Source organism: Drosophila bipectinata, chromosome 3L (genome assembly GCF_030179905.1).
Source record: "Drosophila bipectinata strain 14024-0381.07 chromosome 3L, DbipHiC1v2, whole genome shotgun sequence".
NCBI lineage: Eukaryota > Metazoa > Arthropoda > Insecta > Diptera > Drosophilidae > Drosophila > Drosophila bipectinata.
Window position 1 is genome coordinate 12243008 of NC_091738.1, and position 12276 is coordinate 12255283.

Below are 12276 nucleotides of genomic sequence, written 5' to 3' on the forward strand. Positions count from 1 at the left end.
TAATGTTGAAATTGGAACAAAGGAAAGTTGATGATTAATGAAAAGGAGAAAGCAACGCAAAGACGTGAATGAGCGCAAAATCAAAAGCCACGAGCAAAAAATCAAAACAAAATTAAATTTAAATTAAATATAAATGCAAAAACAAAAACCCATTTATTTAGCAATTGGCAAATGTAAAAGATATATACACTTATATATACATATTACATATATAATTAAACAATTTTACTTTGTTAATAATTAAAAACTATGTGTGAAACAAAATGAAAAACAAACACAAAACTATAAAAAAAATAATTTATATATTATTGTGTAAAATGTGAAAGAGCAGAGAATCAAAATGGTGGACAAAACCAAAAACATTTTTCATTTCATTGTAAGTGAGCATTTATCAAAAATTGTATGTGTTTTAAATTGATTATATTAAATATATATACAAATACATATAAATAAATTTTCAAATGCATTTGATGAATGGGTAAAGGGACAAGAATATGCAAAGGATATGTGAAAAGTTGGAACAAATTCCGCATCACTTCGGGCACAAGTGGTGTCATCATCTCGAGCTAAAAAAAAGTACTTAGCTCGCCCCGTGATTCATTCCTTTTCAAAAGTTCCAGGACCTGTCTAAGCTGATTGTGTGCGACCCTTGAGACGTCCTGCCGACTATCCTGCCCCCTCCCTCCTTCGCGGCCAGCATGAGGAAAATTTCAACTTTTCCGAGTTTTGACATTTGCTTTTAGTTTTGCCAGCAACCCTCCACCAAAAAGGACCTCTCTAGATCCTTTGGCTTGTTGCTACCCTGAGCCTTTGCGAAATCAAAGTATGTCAATATTTGTATTACATGAGACTCTCATCCATTCCCCGTAATGGCCACCAACAATGCCTTCTGCGAAAAAGTCTTATCAATAATTTTTGTAAAGAATGCGACGAAATCAATTCCGATTCCGATTTCGATCGGGGGGAACAGGAGATGTGTGCCCGGCGCGTGTTCCTGACAGCTCCGTATTATAGTTCCCTTATCCTGCCACTTCCTGTTGTTCAATCAAAAAAATAAAAGAAAAAGGAGGCAAAACTTGTTCACATTTCCAAGCCAAAAGAGGGCAAAAATGTGGCCAATATAGTTTTCGGGTGAGTATTATAAACTTGCGAGGATGAAACTTTTTGGTACAGTTGACTTGGTAAAGTTGATCCTATACTATACATACAATAAATAGAAAAGATATATTTTTAAACAAAAATCTTTAAAATACAAGTTTAAATTTTTGGACAAATTTTATAGAGATAGAAACCAAACAACCTCTATGGTCAAAAACATGTATTTTTTGAGGACCAACCCCTCTCATATGTAGTTCCATTACATTTCAAACTAAAACCATCCATCAATGACAGCAATACCTCAAAAACTTCCACATTTTAATTATTGTTTTTGTCCTTGTGGATAGTGTGTAGAAAATTAGTTTTTAATCGATTTAACAGAGCTTGACACGCAGCCCGTAGTAAAGAAAAGAAAATTAAAGGACACAGAAACCCATTGAACACCATTAAAGCCCTAAATTAGGAACTCTACAACACGTACAAGTATGTAGGCTTTTAGACAAATGTATAAATATTGTATTATGTGTATCCATACTTATTTACGAGTAATTTCAACTCTCAATTAAATTGTTTAGGCGGCGCCAGGCGCAAACAGCCATTTTTGTTGTCACCATATGCTTTCCAAAGCATGCTTTCTATTTTGAATACCTCTTAAAGGACATTTATAAGGGTATATAGGTTAACATAAAGTTTTAATTTAAAAAAAAGTAGAAAGAAACATATGAAAAAGTAAATTTAAAATGTTTTCTTTCCTTCTTTATACAAAAAAATTATTTTTCCAGAGGTATTTAACATTTGAGACTAACTTCTCCCCTTTTTAGCGCTTTTATGGGACTTCGTTTCATTGACCGCTGCCCGAGTCCTTGGAATGTGTCAAAAAATAAAACCCCAGTAGTACCCGCGGGTCAACGAAAACACACACACATACAAAGGCAGTTACAAACTTTAATAATTTAACTTATGGATTATTTTTTTGGGTGCTAGGTTAGTATTTGTTATTTCGTTTTCTCATTTTCCAAATGTAGGGGCTCTGGGGTGGGTTTTTCATTTGGTTTTTGTGTTTTTTTCCCCCTGGCATATGCACATTAGTCCTGGAAATGCGGCAATTTAAATAAATGACGCAAAAGGACACGCACCAGAGAAGAGTGGACAGGATAAGGAGGGGTGGACCGTAGTAGGTTACCCTAATGACTTTTCACAACGCGACTCAAATTGCCTTTATTTTGTTTTGCATAAATATTTTTAACTAGAAAAATTGTATCGAAAATTCCAATTAGGTAGATACTTCTTAGGAATATTATGTATTTTTTTACTCGATTAGAACTGAACACAATTTTGGCACTTCTTTAGACTTTAAATGGATTTGATTGAAAAAACTAATGACAGAATTGGTGCTTTAGTTGAGGAATTACCATAAGACCGATCGTCCAAGGGCGCTACAGCAACTTTGATTTTTTGGCCAAAATATCACAGTCCTTCCAAAGGACGAAGTATTTCCCGCAGCACCTCTTCCGTAACCCGTAAATCAATGGAACCATAGCCATGGCGTCGTAGTGCCTGCTGCTCCTCCTCGAGGACAAAATAGTGGGGTCCCTCCAAGGCACTGGAATTGGGAGACTTATTCTCCAGGACTGCCTTGGCATCCCGCCGGAAGATCTCCACGGCCCGATAGCCGGCTTCGCGGGCACGTTCGTAGTTCTGTCGGACGACAGGATTCGAAAGATCCATGTCCACTTCAGACGACGGCAGACGTTGGATGGACAGCTCCAGTTGGAGGAGCAAGCGGCGCACAATGAAGTCAGCGAACTGCATGCGACGGCGCTCGTCCAGGCGATCCTTTACCCACTTGTGGGGAAAATGATAGCCAGCCAGGAACGAGGCAAACAGGAACAATTTCCAGGCAACAGGCAAGCTCAGAATAACCACCGGCAGAAGGATACCGTTCTTGAGGACGGTGATTAGAGTGTCGCGCCAGAAAATGAGATCGCACTGAGAGGCCAAGCAGCTCTTCAGGACGAAGGTGACCAGGATGGTGACAAAGCAGCCTAGAGCCACCATGGGGTAGCGGTGCTGCAACCAGTGGCTAAGGATACCGGCAACTTGGTGCAGGATACGCATGGTCTTCTTAAAGCTAGCCAAAACAATTTTTTGTTCAAAAAACTATATTTTTTCTTCTATTTTTATTTTTGAAAATTTTCACCCAAAACTATTTGACTTATAAAAGAATGACAGTCTTGAATTTTAAGAGAAATCATATTGATATAAAAATCTTGACGAATGAGTGTTCATGATAAAATTTAGGATATAATTACATTAAATCGTGATAGTGCTCACTCATTAAATTTTAATCACTTCATTGATTAATTTTTGACACAATCGCTAGTCTAGACACGTTTTCCTTTGATGCAACCCTATATTGTATATGATAGATCCTTATCGATGATATTGAAAAAGAGTCCTTGTCTCCCTTTGAAGCCAAACAAAGTGCGAAAACCCAAACTGGGATTTAGTTCGTTTTCGGTTGCGTTTTGAGATTTCTTGGCTATTTTTGGTCCTTGTTCTTTTTCAATTGGATACACACAGTCTCAATGCCATGTGCGTGAGCCAAAAAGGACTTTCAGGAGCTGGAAAGAAGGGGAAATAGGTTGAACGGGCGTTGATGAGGAATAAAACTTGCCAGGAATAAGGACGCACAGAAGGCAGCATTGCCTTACATTACCTAGTAGTTTTGGGCACTGAAATTAACAATAAGGATAATATGGATAATCCTTTTTTAGAATTACTAGTTTTTATAAAAGACTGAATATATTGATAAAAAAAAACTTGTTAATTTTTTAAAAGTTTTATTCTTGAAACCCTACTAAAATTTTCTTCAGTGTTTCCTTCTTGTAGGAGGTGGAGAAAGGACATCAGGAAAGCCAGGTCCAGGACCAAACGGAAGCAACAAGAGGGCAAACAGTTTTTTTTTTCTTTCGGCATGAAAGTTGAGAGAAAAATAAGAAGAAAATTGTAATTTTCATCAACCGAAAAAAAAGTTTCACTTTTTTTTGTATTTCATTCCAGCTTGACCTTAAAAGAAAATTAGATGCTCGTGTTGGGGATTCATATATTGGATGGACTGTGTTAGTGTGGGTGAGTGTATATACCACACATATACACGCACACTCATTGAAGGGAGGGGGTGTGCATGTGTGTGAGTAATATGGCGGAGGCTATCGAACGAAATTCCAAAATAAAAAGAAAAATTTAACACAAAAAGGCAAAGTTTTTGGGGGAGTGCCAGAGCAAGGATAAGGTTGCCAGGATATGAGGCCATATGAGGGGGAACATGTGTGTGTATGGATGCTGTGGCAGTGGCTTCTCCAATTTCCAAAGAAACCAGCTGGCCACTAAGGGTGAATTCTGGGATGTGTGGGTGAGTGTTTCTGGGTGGGTGGAATGTATGCTAAAGTGAAAAGTAGTAAATTGAACTTTCTTCCTTTTGCGTCCTTCCTCCACTCCCTCCTTTTCGGGATTCAGGATTCAGGATTCGGTTTTTATATTTTTGTGGGCAATTTGTACTTTGTCTGCGTTCAGCACTTTTTGCAGTTGTTGCTGCCACAGCTCCGGCTACTTTTCCACTTTTCTTTTCACTTTCATTTTACGGCCATCCATGCGTGTGTGTATGTCCTTCCGAATCCTGGATTCCGGGATTTGTGTGCGGAATTTCGGCTTTGAGTCCCGGGCTGGGGTCATTTGTTATTTATCGCTTTGCAAATTAAAGTTGAGTCGCATAAGACTTGCAAAACTATTTATAGCAATAAATATTAACCAAGCTACTCCCCTCCTTCGATCCTTAATTAAAAGAGAACAAAAAATATCTGGAGGAAATGTCTGCCTGTCTGATAATAAATTGAAAAATCTATCAAAGGTAACAGCTCGCCGCTGATGGAGTAGAAATCATAATGTCAGGACTACAGACTCGACAGAAGCAAAAACAAGACCAAGGATGCCAGGATGTCCTTGTGTGTGAAAATGTTGGACAAAAAAATTGTAGGGATTAATACAGTAGATATGGGATATTATTTGAGTTTTAGGAAATGCTTTCTAAATAAAATTTTTAAAATAAGTCAAATCATTTCTCAATAAATTCCATATCTTATTTTGATTTTATCCATTCAAGTAATAGTGTTTCCCTTATCGTTGTTCCACTGTATGTATAAATGATGACAATAAAATTGCTTGGCTCGGGTCTCGCCTCCTCATGTGTTCCTTTTTATTTCCAAAAGTGTGTTGCCGTGTGTGTGTTTGTTTGGCAATCAGCCATGACAGCCAGGACTACGAATTCTCCTCAAACGAAATCTACGCCTCATCGCACTCCCCTCTCATCGTATACCCCCCTGATCATTACTGTTCCTGCACTGATTTTGCAATGAAATTCTATGGCTCCAAACAGGGGAGTTGCGAAGCTATAAGCCTCATTATGGAAAATCAATAGAAGAAAATGTAACTTTAGACTTTGGTAAATATAGAGTATAATATAGAATGAAATGTAGAGAAAATAATCATTAGCTAGAACCTTGTTTATTAAATTATTTTGGAGGAAACCTTTCAGAGGATATAATTTTAAACTTTTGTAAAATATAGATAATATATATATCTTAATAATTTTAAGTATATAATATTTTTTTAACTGCACATTATAGACTACGCATTAAACAAAATTTCGATAGGCCATCCATACCCCAGAAATCCCCCCCAAAACTCCGCCCCCTTGTTTTAGGCTTCCATAACAAACAAAAAAAAAAAAAGAGGCAAAAACAAAATTAATTAATTTATGTGCCAGTCGGAATTTTCCATGGCAATACACTCACACCAGCACCGATACCACCAAACACCCACAGCACACACTAAGACAACAATCTATTGATACAATTTTTCCAATTTCAACGCCATCCTCTAACAATTTCGTCCTCATTTCGTCCTATTGTTGTTCTTGCAAGGCTCTGGCTCTGGTGTGTCGCCAATGCTGTTGACAACAACTTGAACTCATTACAAAAACCTAATAACAAAATAAATATTGAAAGAAATGGCATAAAATTATAAAAGCCTTGTCCACAGAAACGACAACTGCCAATGGCAGGCCAAAGTGAAAGTGGAAGTGTCAGGGGCGGCTAGAAAAATTATAGAAAAGGGGGCTAGAAAGGGGTTTTATTTTAAAAATTCTTGAAAAATATAATCTTAAAATATAAAGTATTAAAAAATTAAGTCCATTTCATTTAAATATTAAAAAAATGACACATTTTACTTTTTTTGAAGTCAAATAACTCACCCATATCCTGCCGCCCCTGTTAAGCCCTCGCAGCCCCCCATGACCACCCCTTTTTGGAAACGTTGACCCGCCCCCAATGCGCCAATAAATTTTATGCACTATCACACGCACACACACACACACGTGGAAATAAAAAAAGAACCGTTTTCTGAGTGCGTAAGCTGCTTAAGGGAAAGGAAAAAGGAGTGTGGGCCAAAGTATTCCTGTGTGTGGTCAGACTTTCAAAGTGTATCCTTTTTGGCAGTATTATGCAAGGGGAGGGACCAAAAATAAATAAATAAACTCATGACTTTAATACTTTTATCTCGGAAATTGTGGACAACAGAAAAGCAGTTTCATCAATAACTGCAAAGCCAATGATAAGATAAATGCCAATAATAATTCTTTTAATAAATCTATAAAATAGAGGATACTTTAGATACTTCAATAAACATATATTAGGAGAGGATCCACTATATACTACCATACTTTATTTTTTATTCAAAATCAAAGTCCTTTTCATTAATAACTTCCCCTTAAGGGGGGACATCTGAGTAACAGGCCAAAAAAAAGCGGTTTTTCTCGAATTTTTTTTGGCCAAATAAAAACAGCTAATCGAAAATTTGTAAATGGGGTTTTATTATATTATATTTAAACTACACAATAAAATTTTTTTTTAATAAATCGAAAACAAAATGGCGGCCCTGCAGCCCTTATTCGTAGGCCCTATTTTTTTAAAGGGGGTCCATGGCCGAACACCTAACGTCCTTAATTTTTGATCTAGAACAAAAAATCAAGTTTGGTTAGTTTCTTTATCTCAACGGCTATCGACACACGTAGGATTTTTTCGATATATTGATTTTTTCCAAAATGGCAAGTGATTGAACAAAATTTTCAATTTTCACTAACAAAAAACGTCACAAAATTGTTGATAAAAAAAAAAGTAAGCAAAATAAAAAAAAAATCCTACGTGTGTCGATAGACATAGGTATTCTGAGTATACTGTCAAAATTTTAGATCGATAGGTTAAGAGTTGTTCGAGTTAGGTGTTCGGCCAACTCAAAAAAAGTGGTTTCGAGAAAAACGCGTTTAAAGTTTTAAGTACTGTGGGATATACCTGTGAGGCATCGCCGCAGAATGAAAAATTTCGACACTAAGACACTTTTGCCGGACTCTATCTTTTGATATGTCATTTTTAAGTCCCTAAAGAATTTTTTAAGCGAAAAAAAAAAATTTCGATTTTTTCAAAATTCTACTCAGATGTCCCCCCTTAAGAACTCTTAATGAGACACTTTTCGGAATCTAGTTAGGGGTCTTTAATGGCAATCAATTCCCTAAGGGCTTCCAATTATTGATCCAACACGTCTTTTGTAAAAAATATCAACAATAAGCCCTCAAGTAATAACCAGCATGCCAAGATTTCAAACGCGTGTCTTGATTTAAAAACCATATATTTTTTCCTCAAAAACTCCACACAATAACCCACAAAAAGAGTCAATTTTTACACCAAAAAAAACCCCGGAGTTTCCTTATCTTTGACACCCCAGAAAAAGTAAAATAAAAAACCAAACCCCGGTCCCTAAAGCCTTCGGCAAACACAGACGCGTGCGCCAATAATATCGAAATCGAATAAGTAAACAAGATTTATAATAAAAAATACAAGATATTGGCTGGGAGAGTGTGTGTGTGGTGTGTGTGTGCTGCCGGGTCGGGTAGTTTCAGTTTTAAAGCCATTTGGTGGATACAGGACCCTACCGATTTTCAAATAGTGGCAGCTGCTCTTCGAAATGGATATAATGTGAAATCCACACGCGTGCGAAGTGTGTACGCGAATGCCCCCCCAAAAGTGTCACAGAATGGACATAAATTTCATTAGAGTTTACAATTGAATGGAACTCGCATTTTACAGAAAGGGTTGGACAGTTTTTCCCGATGAAAATGTGTAAAATTTAACCCAAAAACTGAAGGGGTCACCAAATTACTTTTGAGCTCACATACAGCACACACACACACAAGACACAAGGACATAAGGATACCAGGCAATACAGGAGCATCCCCCGTTTTGGAAAGGGGTTATAGGGTAAGGGTGAGGGGTAAGTGCTGAATGAACCCTTTCCACTTAGTTGTAAAGTTGCAATTTTCTATGGATAATGCGAATTTTGTAACAAAAAATTTCTTGACATTTTTCGCATAAAAATTTCGAACGGGTCGAGGGTTACGGGGGTTCGGGGGTTCAGGGGTAAAAAGGGTCACCAAAATGCTGCCGCTCATTGTGTAAATAAAGGATCAGAGCCAAATGCAACCAACTGTCACACGTCCATGCGAAATTAATAAATTGCATTTTCGCGTAAAATTTTTTTTTTCTTTTTTTTTTGCCAATTTTTGAACCCAAAAATAAAAAAAGGAGGAAAATTTCAATTTTTCGGGTGCAGAAGGGGTTGTGCGACACATTAACTGAACCCATTAATAAGCGTAGCCAACCCCGGATGACACGTGGGTCAATGTCGCCCGACCTGGAAAGGACGAAGGACGCAGGACATTGCCTGACAGGCAGCGCGAAAATGGGTGAAAAAATTCACAATAAGGGAACCAGCAAAAAATAACAAAACAGTAGGAAAAAAAGGAAGCCCCGTTAAAATTCTCACTCGATTAGAAATTGGGATTTTTCAATAAATTGGCACAGAAACCTTGGCAATTCTTTTTTCCTTTTTTTTTTTGTTTGCAGGCAATAATCCTCTTAACTGCGACTGTCGCAAAAATGTAACAAAGAAAAATGGAAATGTTACATAGGGGCACCCAGAGCTGCTGGTTTTCCTAGTTAAATAAATGGGATTTTGTTTTTGGAACAAAGGCGGAAGTAGCAGCGCCTTGGATAAGCCGCTAACTAACAAGGACCATGCCAGTGAATACTTAAAAAAGCGAAAAACTGGCGAGCTCGCGCTTATCCTTCGAATGCTTATCCCTAAGGGCTTTCCTTAAATTACAAAATTAACAACATTTGACAGAGTAATAAAACTGCCAAATAAAAACTTATTAATGCTTCATCGTAGTAATAACAGTATTTGTTTTTTATATTTATAAGTTTTTGTTTAATTTATATGCACTGATTCGAATCACACATTTAAATTCCCATTTCCCCACTATGTTGAGTTACCTTTTGGGATGCCACTTGACAGCAAGCATTATCCAACACTAGTTCCCACGATTTAAAATGCCCCAGTTAAAATATTTCAATTTCAAACTTAAATATATTTATGCCAGGTAATAATATTAAATTTGATGCAGATTTGCTGAGAATTGTTCTACGAATCGTTTAAGGTACTTCGCTCAAGAATCGGATGAATATTTCCAAAGATATGGCCTTAGCAGGGGGTCAATAATGTCATTTCCATGCATTTGCGAAAAATTAAAGAAGACCCCCCAGGAAATTTGAGAAAAAATCTAAAAAATATTTTGTATTCAGATTTTGATGCAGATTCGCGGAGAATTGTTCCACGAATCGTTTAAGGTACTTCACTTAAGAAACGGATGAATATTGCCAAAGATATGGCCTTCGCAGGGGGTCATAATGTCATTTTCATGCATTTCCGGAATTTTGAAGGGGACCCCCCAGAAAATTTTAGAAAAAATCTAAAAAATATTGTGTATTCAGATTTTGATGCAGATTTTCTGAGAATTGTTCTACGAATCGTTTAAGGTACTTCGCTCAAGAATCGGATGAATATTTCCAAAGATATGGCCTTCGCAGGGGTCATAATATCATTTCCATGCATTTGCGAAAAATTTAAGGGGACCCCCCAGAAAATTTTAGAAAAAATCTAAAAAATATTTTGTATTCAGATTTTGATGCAGATTTTCTGAGAATTGTTCTACGAATCGTTTAAGGTACTTCGCTCAAGAATCGGATGAATATTTCCAAAGATATGGCCTTCGCAGGGGTCATAATGTCATTTCCATGCATTTGCGAAAAATTTAAGGGGACCCCCCAGAAAATTTTAGAAAAAATCTAAAAAATATTTTGTATTCAGATTTTGATGCAGATTTGCTGAGAATTGTTCTACGAATCGTTTAAGGTACTTCGCTCAAGAATCGGATGAATATTTCCAAAGATATGGCCTTCGACGGGGGTTATAATGTCATTTCCATGCATTTGCAAAAAATTGAAGGGGACCCCCCAGAAAATTTTAGAAAATATCTAAAAAATATTTTGTATTCAGATTTTGATGCAGATTTTCTGAGAATTGTTCCACGAATCGTTTAAGGTACTTCACTTAAGAAACGGATGAATATTGCCAAAGATATGGCCTTCGCAGGGGGTCATAATGTCATTTTCATGCATTTCCGGAATTTTGAAGGGGACCCCCCAGAAAATTTTAGAAAAAATCTAAAAAATATTTTGTATTCAGATTTTGATGCAGATTTTCTGAGAATTGTTCTACGAATCGTTTAAGGTACTTCGCTCAAGAATCGGATGAATATTTCCAAAGATATGGCCTTCGCAGGGGTCATAATGTCATTTCCATGCATTTGCGAAAAATTTAAGGGGACCCCCCAGAAAATTTTAGAAAAAATCTAAAAAATATTTTGTATTCAGATTTTGATGCAGATTTGCTGAGAATTGTTCTACGAATCGTTTAAGGTACTTCGCTCAAGAATCGGATGAATATTTCCAAAGATATGGCCTTCGACGGGGGTTATAATGTCATTTCCATGCATTTGCAAAAAATTGAAGGGGACCCCCCAGAAAATTTTAAAAAATATCTAAAAAATATTTTGTATTCAGATTTTGATGCAGATTTTCTGAGAATTGTTCTACGAATCGTTTAAGGTACTTCGCTCAAGAATCGGATGAATATTTCCAAAGATATGGCCTTCGCAGGGGTCATAATGTCATTTCCATGCATTTGCGAAAAATTTAAGGGGACCCCCCAGAAAATTTTAGAAAAAATCTAAAAAATATTTTGTATTCAGATTTTGATGCAGATTTGCTGAGAATTGTTCTACGAATCGTTTAAGGTACTTCGCTCAATAATCGGATGAATATTTCCAAAGATATGGCCTTCGACGGGGGTTATAATGTCATTTCCATGCATTTGCAAAAAATTGAAGGGGACCCCCCAGAAAATTTTAGAAAATATCTAAAAAATATTTTGTATTCAGATTTTGATGCAGATTTTCTGAGAATTGTTCTACGAATCGTTTAAGGTACTTCGCTCAAGAATCGGATGAATATTGCCAAAGATATGGCCTTCGACGGGGGTCATAATGTCATTTTCATGCATTTCCGGAATTTTGAAGGGGACCCCCTAGAAAATTTAAGAAAAAATCTAAAAAATATTTTGAATTCAGATTTTGATGCAGATTTGCTGAGAATTGTTCTACGAATCGTTTAAGGTGATTCGCTCAAGAATCGGATGAATATTGCCAAAGATATGGCCTTCCCAGGTGGTTATAATGTCATTTCCATGCATTTGCAAAAAATTGAAGAGGACCCCCCAGAAAATTTAAGAAAACATCTAAAAAATATTTTGAATTCAGATTTTGATGCAGGTTTGCGGAGAATTGTTCTACAAATCGTTTAAGGTACTTCGCTCAAGAATCGGATGAATATTGCCAAAGATATGGCCTGAGCAGGGGGTCATAATGTCATTTCCATGCATTTCCGAAATTTTGAAGGGGACCCCCCAGAAAATTTTAGAAAAAATCTAAGAAATATTTTGTATTCAGATTTTGATGCAGATTTTCTGAGAATTGTTCTACGAATCGTTTAAGGTACTTCGCTCAAGAATCGGATGAATATTGCCAAAGATATGGCCTTAGCAGGGGGTCATAATGTCATTTCCATGCATTTCCGAAATTTTGAAGGGGACCCCCCAGAAAATTTGAGA

At 36.7% G+C, this 12276-nt stretch overlaps 1 protein-coding gene across 1 annotated transcript; it reads right to left on the bottom strand.

Moving 5' to 3' along the window:
- Positions 1-2565: 2565 nt before the first annotated feature.
- LOC138926227 (uncharacterized) lies at positions 2566-3216 on the bottom strand. Its single transcript, XM_070279478.1, has one exon. It carries the CDS (start codon positions 3214-3216, stop codon positions 2566-2568), a length of 651 nt encoding a protein of 216 aa, XP_070135579.1.
- Between the last annotated feature and the right edge of the window lie 9060 nt (positions 3217-12276).

What these genes read in the sequence shown, in the direction of transcription:
- LOC138926227 (XM_070279478.1), bottom strand. Translation starts at nt 3,216, where the DNA reads ATGCGTATCCTGCACCAAGTTGCCGGTATCCTTAGCCACTGGTTGCAG.